Source organism: Talpa europaea, assembly GCF_964194135.1.
Source record: "Talpa europaea genome assembly, chromosome: 5".
Lineage (NCBI taxonomy): Eukaryota > Metazoa > Chordata > Mammalia > Eulipotyphla > Talpidae > Talpa > Talpa europaea.
In genome coordinates this window covers 92,479,804-92,500,431 of record NC_140071.1, presented here as the reverse complement: position 1 = coordinate 92,500,431, position 20,628 = coordinate 92,479,804, and the positions used below count along the sequence as shown (strand labels likewise).

Here is a 20,628-nt window from a genome sequence, read left to right as displayed (position 1 = left end):
ATATAATAAATTGCTTGCCAAGATGGGAAATAAGTTTATTATGAAGAAATCAAAATACTAAGAATTTTGAAGTCATTTTATAAAATACAATTTATGAAACTTAATACATGGAAATGTTAGCTTTTCTTATTTATATTCTATTCATACTGATGATGCTAAAAATCACCAAAGTAGTTTTCTCTCAGGCTAGGTGAAATTGATGAAACAGGCCTTTGAAAATGAGAAATTGAATACTGTTATTGAACAGAGCTGTGAAGATCAACTTTCAAGTTTGAAAGGATAGAGTTTCAGAGCAATTGATCCCTGCTTATTTGATCTTTTGAAATTTTTGAAATAAATCTTTTTAGTATTTTTAATAACTGCAGGATGCAGCCAGCATAAAATGGTTTTGTAAATGCCACAATAATACCCAAAATTTCTCATTATGATTTTAATCTAATGACTCAAGGTTTTTGTTTTTTTAAGTTAGTAGTCTAACTCAGTGTTATTAATATACCATTTGTGTGTAAATTATGATCAGTTCATTAATTTTTTTCCTGGTTTTAAGGTTCCAGTGGGCACCAAAATAAATATAATTTTACTAATGACATTTAACTACCTGTGTTTCAAGCTTTGAACAAAAGTCATTCTAGAAATTTGTTTCAACATTGCTGTTCCTTCCTGGGCTACACTGATCAGTCGTGTTCACTAATTGTTGTGTTGTTGGGCTATTAACAGTTCGCATGGACCCATGTCACTTTACTGATAACAGTTACTCAGTCACATCTTGTCATCCAAAATCTGTTTGAAGGCATGATATGGTAAGGGGATGATACTGTGCTGCTTTATATTTATTATATTTATGTGTACATAGCACTTTTTTTTAAGATTTATTTTATTTTTATGCATACAAGAGCTGGGGTACAGGCCAGAGATGCAGGGGGCTGAGAGGATTCACCAGAGACAGAGTGGGGAACAGAACAGGTAGATCAACTGAAATACACAGCTGAGAGGAGCAGCAGGCGAGTTAGGAGAGGTCTGCTGCACCATGTGGGTTGCTCCCTGGCTGGGGATCAAAACTTGTGCTTGCAGTGGCTGGTGTTAGCTTCCTAGGTTGCGTCTTAACCACTTGTGCCACCAGGGAGGCCCTGTACATAGCACTTAAAGCTCTTTTACATTGGACCGTGTCTTAAATATATCTACTAAAACGTACTATTTGTCGTTGCTCTCATTCCATTAAAATACTCAGTTTTGCTTACTGTTTGATAACTACATACAAATACTTTATTAATAGCTGGAAACTTTCTTGTTAAGGTTCCAAATAAAATGCAGAAAGTTATGAAAGCCACAATTAATTGTTACTACACCTTAATGTGACTTATTATAAATCATTGACTTTAAAAAGTATTACTTCCATGAAATGCAAAAAGAACATGAAGTTTGCTTGCCAGCAGACAGGTACTGACAGTGTACTTCTCTAGGTGAAGGATGGGTAGGTTCTGTTCTACACTGCCTTTATCTAGGAGTAATTACCAGATTTCTGATGTACAGAATTAGTTGCTACGCAGTAGTAACTTGTAGGCTAAGAAAATATTTGTATTAGTTAAAATTTTAGCCTAAAATTAAAAAAAATACTGTTAGTTAAAAAGTACAATGGAGAAAAAAACTAAGATTTTAAAAATCTGATCTTATGTTTTCCCTACTTTCTTTTAAAATCCATTCGCTGAAGTCGTTTAAAGTTGATGGGTTTTGTCAAGATAAATATATCCTCTTACCAGCTGTGTGTGTGTGTGTGTGTGTGAATAATTGCAATCATTTTGATACTGTCTTCCACATACAAACTTTTAATTGATAAGGGACACCTACTGAAAGAAGAAGGATTCTACAATTACTAGTGTTTTAATGCAACTATAGGTTAAGATATAAAAATTAAAATTGACAATTTTCCTGAGGGAATTTGTATTAAGCTCTTGCTATAAATTTATCAATTATACTGTCTAAACAAATAACATTCTATTTTGAAAAGCTGCTTTTAAAAAGGGTCCTATTTAAGAGAATTTAAATTTTAAAATCTTTCATTTATTAGGAACTCTTATTCCTAACAAAACTGAAATTTATTATTATTTAATTTTTACTTAGCAGTACTTTAGTTTACATATAGATTTTGCTGTTTATTTATTCATTGGGCAAATGTGGCTGATATTTGTTGTCTCTACAAATGTTTTATCAAGTGTTATTTTCTAGACCAGACTGTGATTAATCCAAATGGTTATTACATTGATAGTGTGTCATAATCATATGAATATTTGTCATTTAATCACATGGACTTTATTCTGCTGACCTTTTTTTTTTTTTAAGGTTCCTTGTCCCAATATCAAGTGTTATCTGCAATGACATAACTGCTTACCTTTTTGGATTTTTTTTTGGGAGAACTCCACTAATTAAGGTAATAGCAAAATATCACAAGTAAGCTACTGTCATAACATTTAAGATTAGCCACTGGAGCAAATTTCCAACAATTTTGTACCTTTATACATTGTTTGGTTTCCAAGGCACTTTGATTTTCCCTAGCTGTGCATAGCAACTGCAGTGTAGTGGTAGAAGGGCATACATCCCAAAATTCCATCTGGGTTCTTCATCAGATGCTCCTCTGACTCCTTAGTAGGGATTTGACTCTACCAGTAACCTCTCTCCCATGAAAGCTTTTCATCTTTCTGTTATTTAATTTCCCTTAGCTTTTATGTCATTCTTTATCCCATTGAAAAACCCTATAAACAAAACTTTTCTTTGGTTCTGCTCTCCCTTCAAGCCATCTCTTTGTTGATCCATTCATCTACCAAACTTTTTGAAAGTGTGCATTGCCATATCTCTACACATTCATGTCCATTGGTAAGACTTGTACATCCAAACTCACTAAAAATTTTTGACATCCAAAGAATAAAACATTGACAATGCAAGTTATAATGAAAAGTTATAATGAAAGATAAGAGAAAGAAAAAAACACACGAGCAGAATGTTTTGCCCTAGATTTGGTTTTCAGTCGGTGGAGACAAAAATGGAAATGAATTAAGTTATACCATTCTCATTTGGAGACAGAATGAAACAAACCAACTTATGGTAAAACAAACCTTTTTCTCAAATTGATTTCTTTAAAAAAAAACACGTTTCATATTGGGACTTTAGATAAAGACTCACTCAGTTTCATATATTGAGTAAAGTCTTTAATAATCCCATAGATATATTAATGGGCTATTTTGATGTTATTTTGTGAAGGCAGTTTCAAAGAGACAAAGGCTCTTCAGAATTCAGATATAAAACCTTCTGTTGTTCAGGGTGAGATGTCTGAACAGTCTGTCCTTCAAAAAACCTTCCCTAAATCTGTCCCACATAGGAGTCCAGTACACAGAATCAGGCTCAACTCTAAGGGTACTTGCCGGCAAGCTGTGTATGCTTTAAAGTTTCTAAAGCTGCTTCATTACAAAAGCAAATGATTAAATCTGTTCTATGCTGAGAAGTTTTTGTTTAGCTGTCTTAGGTGAGGCCATTACAACTTCAGAAGACTCTCATTGTCTGAATTTGAATATGGGTTAGTAGTATAATATTACCCAGATGTAAATAAGCAAATTAACTCCTACACAAATAGGATCTGGTTCCCATTTAATTTGATAAGCTATTTTTAAAATAATCAGCAGGTACCCTTAATTTGAGTCAATTCCTACTTTTTTTTTAAGTTGAATTTTGTTTATATAGTTCTTCTATTTATTTTTATTTTAAAGATTTATTTATTTATACAAGAACCAGGGTACAGGCCAGAGGTGTGGGAGGGTGAGAGGATTCACCAGAGACAGAGTGGGGAACAGAACGGGCAGACTGACAAAATACACTGCTGAGGGGAGTAGTGGGCGAGACAGGAGAGATCTGCTGCACCATGTGGGTTTCTCCCCTGCCGGCCAGGATCAAACTCGCGCTGCAGAGGCTGCGGACAGCTTCACAGTGTGGCACTCAACTACCTGCGCCACCAGGGAGGCCCAACTCCTATTTCTTGGCAATAGTGAATTATCCCAGGAGAAGGTACACAGAAGGCCCTCCTTAATGGCGGAATTGTGATCAGATTGTCAGGAAACCATTTCTGCCCACATGTTGAGTTTGGGGCTCTTTGAACATCAGGACAAGAGTTCTATAAAGAAAGAACTCATCTATCTTTGTCCACCCAGTTCTGTCCACCTTAACTCTGATACTTACATTGTTTTATTCTCCATTGTTCCACCAAAAGGACCATCACGGGGATCATCAGTGATCTCCTGATAATAGATTCCCATAGACCCATCTTTATGTTCTGCAGCACCCTCTCAGTCTTTTCCTTCTGCCCCTGCTTTACCAAATTCCAGACTTTCCTTCAAATTTGTCTTCCTGAATCCGCCATTGTCTGAAAAGCAGTAGCCTGACTCTGACAAATGGTATCTATTCTTAGAAGCACAGCATGTGCCTTTCTTAAGGAGATAGGCATAGACTATGACCCAGCAGAGAATGCTGGATATGTAAGTGGAGCAAAGTTGGTGTCTGGGCCTGAGGGGTATTTTATCATTTCAGAAAGAGGTCTGTAGTTGTGTGACTTTAGGGGAGCATGTGAAACTGGTAAGCTGCAGTATTCATGTTTTGTTACACTCCGTCTATTTTTGGTTAGTAATAGGTCAGCACAGAACATGTGTACTTGAATATGTCTCCTTATTTCAAGAACTACACTATGAAGGGAATTTATATAAGCATAAAATTCATAGGATGATTATTTCAGTATAGAGTTTAAAAAAAAATACAAATCATTGAGGCTGTATACAGAAACAGATATTCACAGTATAGCAAATGTTGGAGGACCTAATATGAGTTAGATGTTACTAGAAATAAAAGCCCAGATAAATCGGGATCATAGAATGAAGGAAAGGGGGTGCAAAGCCATTCTAGTGAGAAAAAGTGAGCAGAAAAGTAAAAGGTATTGTGGGAATTTGAACAAAATTTGTATATATGTGTATTTTGTTAATGCAGTAACCTTAAAATTTTTATTTGGCCTTTTTTTAGTTGTCTCCTAAAAAGACGTGGGAAGGATTCATCGGTGGTTTCTTTTCCACAGTCGTGTTTGGATTCATTGTGAGTTTTACTGGGAATTTATTTTACTTACATTTTGAAAAATGGTAGCAAGTTTATTAGTCTATTGTAAAGCTAAAAGAAACCACAAAATGCTAATAATTCAATTACTGAAACTCACCAAACAGAACCTATTCTGTACTCTAGTAGCTCTCTTGCTGGCCTCAGATCTGAATCACTTGGCAGGTGTAGGTAAAACCAGCCTCTCCCAGACAGTTCCAGGTTCCAGTCACTCCTCCAGGTGATCCTCATGTGAGCTAGGCTTGAGCCCCACTTCCATGCAGTTATGTTTACGAAGTTTCTAACAGCCTTGTGGTGGTCAGAGGCACTTGGATGGGTGGTATTTGAGCGATGTTAAGGAGCTGTGCCTCCACACACATCAGCTACTTGGCTTGGTGGGTCCTACTGCTGTGACCCCAGCTTGCATGGAAAATTGGTTAAAAATAATTGATGTTCATTTAAAAGTAAATAATAGATATTGTCAGTGCTTTAAAAATTAGCTTATAGCTATGGAATCCAGGTTTTTATTAAAAAATGTCTCATGAGAATTAAGAAAGTTACAATAAGATGACTATATATAAGCTAAATATACAATATAATTAATGTTAGGAAATTACACTTCTTAAGTCTAGTCCCTGACAGTTCTGGAATATTTCATATACCCAAATACAGAATAACTAGTAGCAATGTGAAGCTTTGAGAAGGAGAAAATGTAAAATAAATGGGAAACATGCCATGCTCCCAAATGGAAAAGCCACCATAATTCCTCTCTTTGATATATAAGTTTAGTTCATTCTCAAGAAAATTTGAGCAGAAGTTGATAAAATTATTCCACTGTTCATGTGGTAGAATATTGATGAGATAACAGTAAGTAAAATAGTAAAAGAGATCTGGTTCTGTCCAGTGTTTGTATATTACAAAGCATGGGTAACATTATTATTAAGTTAATAATACTGCAAGAGTTTGGTATTGTTAAAGACTAATTTGGAATTACAAAAGTAACCATATCATTGGAAGAAAATAAAGAGCTATCTTGTAAGAATGAAATGCAAGATGAAATAATAGTGAAGGAAATTATCTTTTCTAATAAATGATTTTGAGGAAACTGGAAGCAAAATCAGTTTATGCCTATTCCTGGTGTCATAATTGCACTTCTGTTAAGTTTTTGAGTAAATAATAGATGGGATGGCTGCATTGGAAAAGAAAGAGAATAAACTGTACTCTTGCAATTTAAATGTATAATAATATTTGTTTTATGAATCCATGACTCTGGACAACCAGTTAAAAAAAACTGCAATAATGTAATGTGGTTAGGCAAGATAATTTAGTCAAAGTTTCCTGGGTTGGTTAAGAACAATTGGTATTTTTCACCTGTACTATTTTCAGAATAATTTTTAATCACTGGTTATTTATTAATTGGTGAAATTAACATAATCTTTATCCAAAGAACCTTAGCCCTATAATCTCCCATACATTTATAATTGTTAGTTTCTGCTAATATTATGTATATTTTAAAAAAAGTAAAACCTTGATATACTGCTTCTCTAAATGTTCAAATCAGCTTCTTGTCTCTTTACCCTTTATAGATTGTGTTGATGCAAAAGATTTAAAAAGCCCCTTTGATTTTGCAATCACTCTTCCAAGTTTTTTACTGGGTCGGTATAACTTCAAATATACATAACAGAAAGTAAATGCAAAGAAATTTTGATATTCTATCTCTGGTCTTTCTGACATGTAACACACACACATATACACACACTTCCATTCAGTGTTTCATGAACTCTTGCTTTGTTATTCAGGCTGCTTACCTGCTATCCAAATACCAGTACTTTGTCTGCCCAGTGGAATACCGAAGTGATGTCAACTCCTTCGTTACGGAATGTGAACCCTCAGAGCTTTTCCAGCTTCAGAACTATTCACTTCCTCCTTTTCTAAAGGCAGTGTTGAGATGGGTAAGATAAATATGATTTGGGTCCTTTAGATTTTCATTTAAAAGTAGAGTTAAGATTTTTTAAGAAATTTATTTTTGCTGAATTTTTAACTTTACAATATAGAGGTGTTAAGCACTGTCAGCTTAACATCAATAATATATTTGATCCTCCAGTGATTCCTCTTCTTGAACATACAATGAATATAACTGCTGCCATCAAGTTGTCTATTAGGGATTTACCTCCTAATGGTTTGAACACTGTTGTTAATTTATCTTGTATTTGTTTTGAAAACATCTTTCAATATTCCTTTAGTTTCTAGAAATGGAATGGGTTAAAGTGAGTTTCACATGTAATTGGGATTATTTACTCAATTTAAAACCAATTAAATTCACCAGTTCAAAGATTACTTGATTTTTTAGGGAATGTTTACTATTAAAACTGCTGCTTCTGAAAATCAGTTTCCTTTCCAAAAGCACATTTCTGTCATTTAAAGGCAATGTGAGGTTTGCCCCAGATGACTGTTCACTTACATCTGTCTACTTGAAACCTATTGATCTGTGTATCAAGACTGGTGGCTAATTGGTTAAAATGGAGGAGTCAAAAATTTGCATATGTGCGTGCACATATGCACACATGTGTATCTTTTTTTTTTTTGCTAAAATCCATAATTTTTCAGAAGCAGGTTAAGTAGTGAATTGTTTCTCTCCTTGAGTTAAATTCGTGAACTATAAGAATTTTTTCAATGTCAAAACCATCTATTACCTGCTATAAATACTTCTTGAGGTTTCCAGTCTTTGATTACGGACAAGGCCATTGCTTTGAGAGTAGGTCCAAAGATTGATAGTCTTTCTCCGTGATCTTTCTAAAGCCATATCCATTATAGACTATTGTAGTTTCTGCAGTTTCTGTTTAAAGCCATATCCATTATAGACTGTTGTAGTTTCTATCAATTACAAAATAAGTTGCAGAAATCTCAATGTTTATGATCTCCCTCCCTAAATCATTTATAATTGTCTTGTACTCATTTGGTAGTTTTTTAAAAACAACTTATACTTTCATGTGGTCCCACAGCATTTAGTTTTAAGAGAAAGACCAACTTTTCCTTCATTTACTCATATAAAATTAAAGTGAAATAAGATAAAAATAAAAGTACTTTATGTAATTACTAAAACAAAGTACTAGTGGTAAAAACAAAATCAGATATTAGCTCAATTAAGTTTTGGTAAGTCTACAACTCAGTTGTTAGGCTATTTTCTAGGTTACTTAGAAACTTCTTTATGAGCTTCAAGATTTTAGTGTGCTAGATGCTGTCAGCGTGTTTACAGAGGAAATGGGGAGTGTTGGCTAAGTAGAGAATAATAATGAGAGTTTACGATATATTTTTCTCATGATCCTGAAAGTTTGTGAAATTAACAAAAATATGGTATATGCTCTGCCTTACTACTTGTCATAAAGTAAGATTACTATTATTACTGTGGATGGCATGCTCAAGTAGTTTTCATGTGGTGAACCCCAACCCTTTTCCACCTTTTTTTCTCCTTTAGGAAACAGTGAGTTTGTATCCTTTCCAGATACACAGCATTGCTCTTTCAACTTTTGCATCGTTGATTGGTCCTTTTGGAGGCTTTTTTGCCAGTGGATTCAAAAGAGCTTTCAAAATCAAGGTGATATATTTTGAAACTTTGTCATGTTATTAGAGGATGTAATTCAAGATTATCATATAGTTGGAATTTTGTTTGGTTGATTTCATACATTAAGCCCTTAGGCAAAAACCTTTATACCTATTTGTTTCAGCCTCATGGAACTGAACTCTTGGCTAATTTTGAGTGTATTCTTTCTTACTGTAAGGTTTGATCATATCATACTGATGAATTCTAAAGGGCCATGTAGAAATGGCATGTGCCACTAATTGTTGGAACATACACAGAATCTTGGTCTGCTGAGTGTTTAATAATCTAGCCATGAATTATCTAAAATTTAGTTCCTTGCTACAGTCTCATCTAAAGGGACATGTAAGATAACTTTGCATATTTAACTGTCCATTCAGCGAGATAAGAGTCAGCAAACTCTTTGTATAAGGAACAAGGCATCTATTTATTAATCACACTGCAGTTACTCAATGTGAATTATGCCTTTGTAGTATGGAAGTCCTTAAGGGGACTTGGTCAGAGATTGGGGGTAGCTGGGCCTTAATGAAACTATTTTCAAAAATAGGCAGTGGCTGGATCTGATCTGTGGGACATAGTTTCCTGTCACCTGTCTCAGATACTTACAGTTCTCCCTGTGCTTTAAGTTAGAGTTTCATAACATGAAATATATTTGCCCTGTTTTCTCAGCATCCCTCACATTGCTTCACCAAGTTAAGATTAAACATAACACTAGCACTTACAGCGTGATTGCTAAAGGCTGCAAGGTCAAGGCAGGCTTTTCTGAGGAGGTGACATTGGGAGCAGGGATCTGAGAAAAGGAGGAAAATGAGTCCTGCAGAGAAATCTAAGGAAGGGAGTTCCAGTGAGTGCAGAGGAGTGGAGGAGCTTAACCTGTGTAAAGAGGAGCAAAACAGTGTGGCTGAGGTGGAATAGAAGATGGGACTGCACTGGCCCCAGAGGCCAGGAAAACTAATTAATGAACTCAGTGAGCTCTTGAAATGGGAGGGAAACTCTGTTAGGTGGGATATAGTATACAACAAGGTGGAGGGTGTTGTTTCTGTTCTCTAGACACTCACCACCTACAAGGAGAGATAATATATGTCCACAGGGAGCCACACACAACCATGTGTGATGAGTGTCCTATAAAGTTGCACACAGGAGAGTGGTATTTAGTCACCATGGCTCTTAGGCTTTGGCTAGCAGGGAAGAGAAGGAAGTGTGTTGGCAAACATTAAAGAGTTGTTCAATATTTGTTATAAACAGAGAAATGTCATATTTTAGAATGGTGTTTCTTAAATGGCTTGCAGTCTAAAATCTCTTGTTGATTGTTTTCGGCATTTTGTTTTGAAATGAAAACATAATTGTTATTGCATTTTAGATGTTTTTAGGCTGCCTGAGTAAACTTGGAAGCGCAAAATCAGTTTCCATTTTCTAGACGCTCAGACATGTGGAGCTGTCTACATGGAGTCCATCTGCAGAGGCTTACTAACCATTCCTTCAATTTGGCCATTTAAGGGACTAACATGTGCTCTTCTTTTTACACATACATTTTAAAGAAGAAATTCTTATCATAGTAGTAAAATGTTTATTTCAGTGTAAGGACTTTTAGGAGTAGTAAGAGAACCAGTTGTGCATCTGTCAACAACAATAAAATAGCTCACCAAATAGTTTCTGATTAAATAGAAGAGTAAGTAGGCTACCACAAGATCAGATTAATAATAGCTGGTGGATTTAGGAGTTTTGTTAACTGAAAGAATTTGGTGCTAGATTCAGTTAATTTTAATTCATGTTTTTGAATGTTGAGGCTCAATTCAGGAATCATTCTAACATGGATATATTTTTAGATCTGTTGGTCATGTTCTAATATGTTTGTATTTAGTGGGAAAAATACAGTAGTAAAGTATTTGTCTTAGAGTTCATGATGCCAGAGACATTTACAGGTAGGAGGTTTTCTTTTTCTTTTTTTTTCTAGAAACTTTGCTAATATGTATATTTGTTTCTGAAGGATTTTGCAAACACCATTCCTGGACATGGTGGGATAATGGACAGATTTGATTGTCAGTATTTGATGGCAACATTTGTTCATGTGTACATCACAAGTTTTATAAGGTACTTTTACTTTTTTAATGATTTATTAGATAATTTGAGTTTTTATTCCCATAGGCATTAGCTTGAATGAGTTACTGTAGATGACCGTTGAAAAGAAAATGTATTAAGGGGAATGGAGAGCCCTGAAGTTGTGTCACATGGAATCCTGAATGTTGTGGTTAAATTATAATTGTTTTACATACATTTGAATAATTGAAAAAACAATAGTGCATGGTACTTAACAGGGCTGTGTTAAAGATCCAGTTATGGCCAATTGCACTGGATTTGGCACATCGGGAGTTGTAATATCTCGACTACGGATATTGCAGTAAATACTAAGAGTTAAAAGGGGGGGAGGGGGACACAATAATTGATCCAGCCTACTAATTATTGCTTCAGTGCTTGCTAAGTGTTGGAGAATGTTCTAGATATAGAGCTTACATTCGTCAGAGGGAGCAGGAGCAGAAGACAATAAACAAATTAATACAACTTTTAGGTGGTAACAAGTGCCATGCAGAAAAATAAAGCAGGCCAGGGGATAGTAGGTATGTGTAGGGGCTGGGGAGGTGATGTGAGGTGAGTGGAGGGATGTTAGTTACTATTTTATATAAGGTGGTTTATTACTGTTATTCAATCTTAATGTTTTGGATCTGCCTTAAGATGCCACTTTGTGGTGTGAAGAGCTACCATTATCAATTACATGTTAACTTTATTTTCCATGGTCTGCTAGTGCCAGAGTCATAGAAAATTTCTATGTTCCTCATAAGTTTAGAGTGAAATGTATATATACATCCCTAAATATGCATTTCAAATATATGCCTCTAGCAGTGTAAGAGCTTTTATATTAACTTATTTTCTTGGATATTCCTATTGGAGTTTATATGTTTCATTATAATTTACAAAGAATCAAATCCAAGTTTGTTAAACTTCCTCTATTTTGTATGTTTTTTCTCTTTCACCCATGTGCTATTGTATATTTCATCAATTTCATTGAGCCCCACTCATCTTTCATTTCTTCATCTTTAGTTTGAATTTGCCCTTTAAGCTTCTTAAAACAGCTTAGCTTATTGATTTTCAGCCTTGTCTATTTTTTTTTTCTGACCCCAATCCCTCCCCTCTCACCCCCCACCCCCCAAAAAGTGTCTCTGGTTCATAGTTTTTTGTTGATTTTGATTTTCACTTTCTTATCATTATTCATTTTCCTGGTCCCTTATTTAAGTTTTCTAGATTCCTGCTGTGAGTGAGACCATCCGGTATTTTTCTTTTTCTTTCTGTCAGCCTTGTCTATTATATCCATATAAGACGTAAATTTCCTCTAAAGCACCACTTTATTTTCATTTTATAGATTTTTATTATTCAGTCACAGATAAGTTGATTTCCCTATTATCTGTTCTTTGACACATGGAATATTTAGAAGTGTATCGTTAGGTTTCCAAACAGACATTTTCTCATCCTTCTTCCTTTATTAATTATTGCCTTAATTAATAGAGTATGTTTCCAGAAAAATACTTTCTTGTTTCAGTATTCAGTATTTGTTGAGATTTATCTTATGCCCCAGTATATCGTCTCTTCAGATACTTGTTCCATGTGCACCTGTAATGAATGTGCATTCTGAAGCTTATGGATATTTTAACATACATCAATTACATGAAGTTTAGCTAAGTTCTCTGTATTGAATTTTTGGTTTGTTTTTTTCTGTCTACCTGTTCTATCTATTATAAAGAGAACTTTTGTCTAAATCTCCCATTATGATGGTAAATATACATATCATTCCTATTTTTAATTCTGTCAGTTTGCTTTATATATTTTGAAGTTGATCCAGTTCTGTCATATCTGTTAAATTAATCCTTTTGTTTCATTACATAATATCCATCTTTATTAACTACTTGCTTAAAATTTATTTTCTTGGATCTTAGAAAAGCTATATTAATTTTCTTTTGGTTAGTATTTGTATGGTATTTCTTTGTCTAGCCTTTTATTTTTAGCATTGCTTTATCATATTTAAAATTTCCTTTTTTTCCCTCTCACAAGCATATAGCTTTGTTTTTTGTTATTCAATATTTGCCTTTTTAATTGGAATATTTCCATTTACATATGATTTGTTTACTGATGTACTTCAGCATTAGTAATTAGTGGTAAAATCAACTGATCAGAAAATAGCCGTTTTTAGGGCATAAACACTTTATTTTGAATCTACTGTTTTCTTCTCTAGAGAGAAGTCATACTGTGAGCCTTGGTATCCACCATTTGAAAGCAAATATTTATACTATTAAAAATACCATGATAGTGCCAGGAGGCAACTCTTTTCCAAGAGCACTTATTGACATAATTTTGCATTTAGCTGAACTTGCTAGAAGAGGTTCCTTTTCTCTGTGTGCCCCTACTCTGAATTTATGTTACGAAGTTGCTGAATCCTTTGAAAACAAGCTAAAATAAGTATTGTCCTGACTTGAGTAGACTTTCACTCTAAGAGACAGATGGCCATAGATTTTTGGCAGAAGAGTTGAGCTCTTCAGTTTTTTAAAGGAAAGACATTCAGGAGAGTTCAAGATGACACAGTAGAAAAACCTGGGTTTATCTCTTCGTGTGGATACTCTAAATATATAGCTACATATGCAACAGTTCCCTATTAAAAGGATTTGAAAATAAGCTGACCAGCTCCTCAGTAATCCAAAGATAAAAAGAACACATCAAAATGGGTAGAGGAGGCAAAGATACAGTCTCTCTTAGAACCCTCCCCCCATGCACTCCTCACCCCAACCCCAATGCAGAAACCCACAATTAGGAGGGTTTCACAGTTATGGAGCTTCCTCCCAAGCAGTGAGCAGTTCATACTTCACATCCAGTATGACAACCTTTGAAACCTGCAGAGGAGGTACAAGCCCACCCAAACATCCAGATTTGAAAACCAACAGGGCTTCCGAAAGGATACCTGAGAGGGGGTGGGGAACAAAGGGTTCTCTTAAAGGGCAAGTTCATAGAAAAGCACCTAGATCACAAAGGAGATTCACTAGTTAATTTTGAAGTGTCTGCATGGTGTGAGGGCAAGGATATATAAGAAGTTTCTCTAGGGATGAAGGTATCAGCAAGAACCATTTTTGTGCTTCTGCAATACCTTACTAGAGCCACAGCTGGAGGGGCCATGAGACTTGCCATGGCCCACCATGCCAGACTCATTAAACACAGATATCTTGTCATGTGCTCTGCTTCTCTTCATCCCCCACCAGCACTGCTGGAACAACAGCAGTCTCAGGGAATGTAGACTGAGGGACGATATCTTTGTCCCCACTTTACTCTAACTACAGCTCACTAGTATCTTCCAGAAATGAAATCATACACTTATCTAGAACCATTATTGTTGCTGTCCCTAAGGAGACATCTTTGTATTAACTTGTCTGGAGACTAGCAGAGGTTATAACTGTGGTGCCACAGAACTGTTCATATTGACATAATTTAAAAACTAATACCTGAGATTCTGGCCTCCGGTCAACCTGAGACTGGTTGCTAAAAGAGATCCCTTCCCCTTGGAACACGGATCTTGGTACACCCTCAACAGCAGGGGCCTATCAAGAATAAATGAGGCTGCCTTAACATTCATAAAAATTTGAGAAACAGGCAATAACCAGGACAAAGTTGAATGTTAAGATTCAACCCTACAAAATGCTAGCCTTTCAAGACTGGGAGAACCATCTCTTTTGCTTAGTCATAGAAATAAACACTGAAAATCAACAAAATGAAGAAACACAGGAATGTGTTCCAAATAAAAGACAAAACAAAGCCTCCCCAAAAGATGCAATGAAACAGATATACAACCTGACACAGAATTCAGAATAATGTTCATAAAGATGTTCACTGAAGTTTGGATAAGAATGGATGAAGACACCAAAGAATTAATAGCTGAAAACTTCCCAGAGCTAGGAGAGGAATTGAATATACAAGTTCATGAACAGAATACCTGATTATCTCAATGCAAAGAGAACAACACCTACACATGTTAGTGAATCTATCAATAGTCCTAGACAAAGAACAGTTGTTAAAGGTGGCTAAGGGAAAAAGGCAGTTAACATAAGAAGATACTCCTATCAGGTTATCTTCAGACTTCTCAGTAGAAACTCTATAGGACAGGAGATAGTGGAATGACATTCAAAATACTCAAAGATAAAAGGAACTACCAATCAGAAATCCTTTATCCAGGAAAACTCTCAAATAAGAGGAAGAAATAAAGGCTTTCCCAGGCAAATAGAACCTGGAGAAACTTCTATTACAAGGGAAAAAAAGAGCAAAATATTTTACATGCAAGGGAATGCCCTCCCCCTGCACATACCCACAAAAGACTATTAGCAATTATCGGCAAACCTGCAGACCAGAAGAAAGTAGCATGATATATTCAAAGTGTGGAAGGAAAAACTTAAAATTCTGAATACTCTACCATGGTTATCACTCAAAGCAGCAGGAAAAAGTTATCCAGATAAACAAAAACTAAGAGCTCATCATCACTAAATTGGCCTCAGAACAAATATTAAAGGGAAAGCTGTAAGCTAAAGAGAAATGACAGTAATTAGTAACAACAATAACAACAAAATGATAGAAGAATTCTCACTGGAAAAAATATATAGTAAAGATAGTGGATCTATTAATTACTCTATAAAGCAAATATGAAGGTTAAAAAACAAAAATAGAAATATTAGAACTAAAATTTATTGAGATACATATAGTAAAAAAATATAAAAAACTGACAGGAAAATATAAAATCATGTGGAGGAGGAGGGAGTAAAAATATAGAATTTTAGAGTGAGCTTAAAATTAAGTTGCTATGAACTTAAAATACACAACAGTATACATCAGATGTTATAAGTGAAACTCATGACAACCACAATGTAAAAAGAGAAACACAGAAGAAACAGCCTTATAGTAGAATCACAAAATGTGAAAGGAATCTAAACAATACTATAGAAGTTACCAAACTGCAAGGGAAGAGGTCAAGAGAAAAATTAACCAACAAGAGAGGAAATACAAATAAAGAAAACAACAAAATGGCAATACACTCCTCTCAATAATCACTTTAAATATAAATGTACTAAATTCTCCAATCAAATGTACAGAATGGCTGAATGGATAGTAATAAACTAATCAATAAGCTGCTGAAAGAGAGCCACTTCTGATATAAGGACACCTAGCTGAGGAAAGTAAAGGGATGGAAAAAGCTACTCCACGAAAATGGAAATGAAAAGAAAGCTAGTGTAGCTATACTGAGACAAAATAGACTTTAAAACAATATCTGTTAAAGAAAAACAAAGAAGGACACTATTTAACAATCAAGGGGTGTGTCCAACAAGATATATTTGTTTATATATGTACCTTATATGGGAGCACCAAAATACATAAAGCAAATACAGGCTTAAAGGAAATTTACAGCAATACCATAAGAGCAGAAGACTTTAATATCCTACTTGAATCATTGGCTACATCATCCATAGAGAAAATCAAATAGGAAACATTAGCCTTAAGCATGTTATAACAGATGGATTTAATAGATATATGCAGAACATTCCCTCTAAATTCAGCAGAATACACATTCTTTCTGATGGTCACATGGAACATTCTCCAGAAAAGAACACATTAAGCCACAAAACAAATTTCAATAAATTCACAAAGACTGAAATTATATCAAGCTTTTGCCACCACAATGGTTGAAACTAGAAGTGAATAAGAGTAAAAAATTGAAAAAATCACAAAAATGTGGAAATTAAAAAACAAGATGCTAAACAAACATTGACTATATGACCAAATCAAAGAAGAAAGTATTGGTAACATGATGGAAATATAAGTTACCAAAATCTATGGGCTGCAGCAAAATTGGTTCTAAAAGGGGAGCACAGACCAATACAGAAAACATGAAAAAATTTCTCAAATAAACAATCTAACTTTACAGCTGAAAGAACTAGAAAAAGAATAAATAAAGCCCAGAGGGAATTAAAAGAAGGGTATAATAAATTTCAGAGTAGGAAAAAAATATTAAAAAACAATAGAAATGGTCAGTGATACTATCAGCTGGTTCTTTGACAAAAATAAAATTGATAAGCCTTTTAGAGTCACAAAAAATAGTGTACTCAGTCAAAAATGTTACAACTGCTATCATAGAAACAAAGGGTCATTACAGACTAATAGATCAATAATACCCATATAACAAAAAAATTTGACAACCTAGAATAAAATGGATAAATCTTTAGAAGCATGTATTTTCTGAGGCTGACTAATGACTAAAAAATCTGAATAGTCTGAAAAGACTAGTAAAGAGATTGAAACAGTAGTAAAAAAAAAAAAAAAAAAAAAAAAAACCCAAAATAAAAACCTTGAACCAGATGACTTCACTGGGAAAGTCTACCAAATATTCAAAGATTTAATAATTATACTCAAGAGCTACTTCAAAATTGATTTTATAAGGCATTACGCTAATACTAAAACCAGAGAAGTACATTACAAAAAAAGTTATAGGCCAATATCCCAGATGAGCATAAATGCAAAAATCCTCAACAAAATATTCCTAAACTGAATTCAATAGTATATTAAAATGATCCTGCACCTTGATTGAGTAGGATTTATTCCAAGGATACAAGAATGGTTCAACATATGCAAATCAGTAAAATAATAATCCACATCAACAAAATGGAGGATAAAAATCATACAATCATTTTAATAGATGCAGAAAAATTCAATACCCCTCTTAAATTTGAAAAATTCAATATCCATTTATGCTTTAAAATGCTCAATAAAGTGGGTATAGAGGGAACATGCCTCAACATCTCAAAGGCCATATTTTAAGAATATAGAGCTAATAACTTCATACTCAACTGTAAAAAAGCTGAAAGTTTTTATCTCTAAGACCAGGAAAGGTGCTTGCCCTCATCACTTCAGTCAGCATAACACTGGAAAGTCCTCAGAGCAATTAATTAGGTAAGAGAAATAAATAGGATCCAAGTTGGAAAACTGCCACTCTTTATAGATGACATGGAAAATCTAAGGACACCACCAAGGAACAGTTAGAACTGATAAATGAATTTAGTAAATTTACAGGACATAAAATCAATATACAAAAATGAGTAGTGTTCCTATACACAAACAATGAGGTAGCAGAAAGAGAAATTAAGAAAACAGTCCCATTTACTGTAGCATCAAAAAGAATGAAATACTTAGGAATAAATTTGACTAGGTAGGTAAATGGCCTATGCACTATAAACTGTAAGGCATTGATAGGAATTGAAGAAGACACAAAGAAAAGAGAATCTGTGCTTATCATTGCAAGCATTATTATTGTTAAAATATCCACACTCACAAAGCAATCTAGAGTCAGTGCAATCCCTATCAAAACACCAAAAGCATTAGAATTTTAAAATAAGCAATAGTAAAATTTGTATGGAACTGCAAATGTCCAAAGAGCCAGAGCAATGTTGGGAAAGAAGTACAGAGCTGGAGGCATCACATTTCTTGATTTCAAACAATACTACAGAGCTATAGGAATCAAACAGTATGTTATTGCCACCAAAACAGGCACAGAGATCAATGGAATAGAGTCCAGAAGTAAACCCACACATATATATTCAATTTATTTATGAGGGCAAGAAATGACAGACTTTTCAATAAATGGTAGAAAACAGGTCAGCCACATGCAAAAGAAGGAAAGTGGACCACAGCCTTACAGCGCACACACAGATTAACACAAAGGTATCAAAGATTTGAATGTTAAATCCTGAAATCTAAAAGCCCTAGAGGAAAACTTAGGCAATACACTCCTTGATATTCATCTTGGCAATGAGATGATTTTTTTGGACTTAACTCCAAAAGCAAAGGCAACTAAAGGCAAAAATGAGCTAATGTGATGATCTATAGCTTCTGTACCTTGAGGAAATCATCAACAAAACAAAAGACCGCCTATCCAGTGGGAGAAGGTATTTTCAAGTCACCCGTTGGGTAAGGTGGCAGAGTAGGCGTCCTTTCCAGGAAGTTTCTGACCTGGAGTGTGCCACTGAAGGGGGCAGGACAAACTCAGGAGCAGGATGTTGGGGGGCTTGCCCAGAGGGAGTGGCCTGAGGAGAAGCCCCTCCCCAGCTGTGGAAATGTGTTTTGGAGGGGCGGATGGTGTGTACCTGGCATCACTGCCCCTTCAGTTCTCCTGGACTTGTTTCTTCCGCATTGATGCCAAGGAGGGCAGAGCTCACCTCCTCTCTTCCCTTCTTGCAACCAGAGCACTTTTGTCTACTGTTTTAGGGTTTGCCTAAAACTTTCTTTGAGCAAAGGCTCAGGCACCTTTTGTAAATTCCAGACAGGCCCCTCAGTGCTTGGTTCATGACTTTTGTGTCCTTTGTCTTGAACAGTCCTAGTTCCCCAGGGGTATTGCTTCAACAAAGTATCTTCCACTGTCCGAAGTTTCTTTGAGGGCCAAAATTTAAGTTCTGTTCTCATGACCTCTGTTTTGGTTTAGCCTCATCTACCGGCAATTTTACTCCTTTCTTTACAGGTTAGTTTTTGTATCTTTTCCAATCTCAGGATTTGTTATTACTCCCTACTTTGTGAGAATCTGTGGAACTTAGACCTGCCTTCTGTTGTTGCTCTGTTTTGTGTTTGTGCCTTCCTTCCACAGTTGGGCTGTGTATCCCTTGATACAGAATCCTGCTGGGGTTTTTGTCCCTTTAACACTAACCCTGGGCCTTGACATGAACTGATCAAGACTGTGAATTCTGTAAAGCTCGCTGCCACCCTACTTAAATGCATGATTCCTTTTAACCGGCAGGTTCCTGCTTCCTTCAGCTCTCTTAAAGTTGCATGAACTTTGTCTTTTCTGTTTTGTTGTCAGGGGTCCAAATCCCAGCAAAGTGCTACAACAGTTGTTGGTGCTTCAGCCAGAACAGCAGTTAAATATATATAAAACCCTGAAGACTCATCTCATTGAGAAAGGAATCCTACAGCCTACCTTGAAGGTATAACTGGACCAAGAGATGGGAAGGACTGGCAATAAGGAATTCTGCAGAAAAGCACTGACAGATGAAAATTTGTAATTGTACAGAAAAATGGTTGAAAATGCAATAGATTGAAGTTTTACAGACATGAATGTTTCTTCTCTGAAATTACTGTGAATATTTAACAAACACTTACTTGATCTAAGTTATGAAATAAGTAGCAAATTGTCAGCAAAATCTCCTGTACTTTTTCCAAAGTGTATTTTCTGATGTTGATTTCCTTCCCTTTACTTGCTAGGTTTCATAATTTAAAAGACTTGTGTTTCACAAAGTCAAATACTATAAAATGAGTAAATTGAGGTTGTCTTAAGGTTGCACCTGGCAGTGTGCCCTTTGCACAAATATTTACTTTTGCACTTGGAGCTGCTATTGTAATTTTAGCAAAATGTTTTATGTAAGGCACAATAGGAAGTTAGTTCTTCTGCACTTCCTCCTCTTTTAGCCTGAAGTATTTGCAGAAGGGCTGAGTTGGAGCCAAAAAGAAAAAAAAAAAAAAGATTGTTCTACTTTTCAAAGAAGTAATCATTTGTCAGGAGAAAATATTCCATTTTTAGGGTAAAATTCAGGAAGAGAGGCTGAAATTTCTACCACTATTGGCTGGCTAGAGAAAGCAGATATCAAACTCTCCTGATAAAATTGCTTGGAAAAACATGACCTCGAAAAAACTTTTCAAGAGAAACAAAGGAGAATTCTGCTGTGGAGAACACAGTGCACGCCTCCCCCACCCGACTCAGACCAGCTCAGCAGGTGATGGTGGCTCCGGAGGCCCAGGCGCAGCAGGAGGCCGTGAGCGGGGTGTGCGGCCCCGCCCGTCTTGCTCGAGCTCTC

General features: G+C 35.3%; 1 protein-coding gene across 1 annotated transcript in view; it reads left to right on the top strand.

The window, feature by feature from the left end:
• Window positions 1–19,767, top strand: part of CDS1 (CDP-diacylglycerol synthase 1) — a gene marked incomplete at both ends in the record, with an annotated part of 60,699 nt that extends 40,932 nt beyond the window's left edge. The window contains 7 exons of the mRNA XM_084233186.1: window positions 718–800; window positions 2,338–2,425; window positions 5,053–5,121; window positions 6,918–7,070; window positions 8,594–8,713; window positions 10,704–10,807; window positions 19,638–19,767. Coding sequence (XP_084089312.1) covers window positions 718–800; window positions 2,338–2,425; window positions 5,053–5,121; window positions 6,918–7,070; window positions 8,594–8,713; window positions 10,704–10,807; window positions 19,638–19,767 — 747 coding nt within the window. The remainder of the gene's footprint in view (window positions 1–717; window positions 801–2,337; window positions 2,426–5,052; window positions 5,122–6,917; window positions 7,071–8,593; window positions 8,714–10,703; window positions 10,808–19,637) is intronic.
• Window positions 19,768–20,628: the final 861 nt, after the last annotated feature.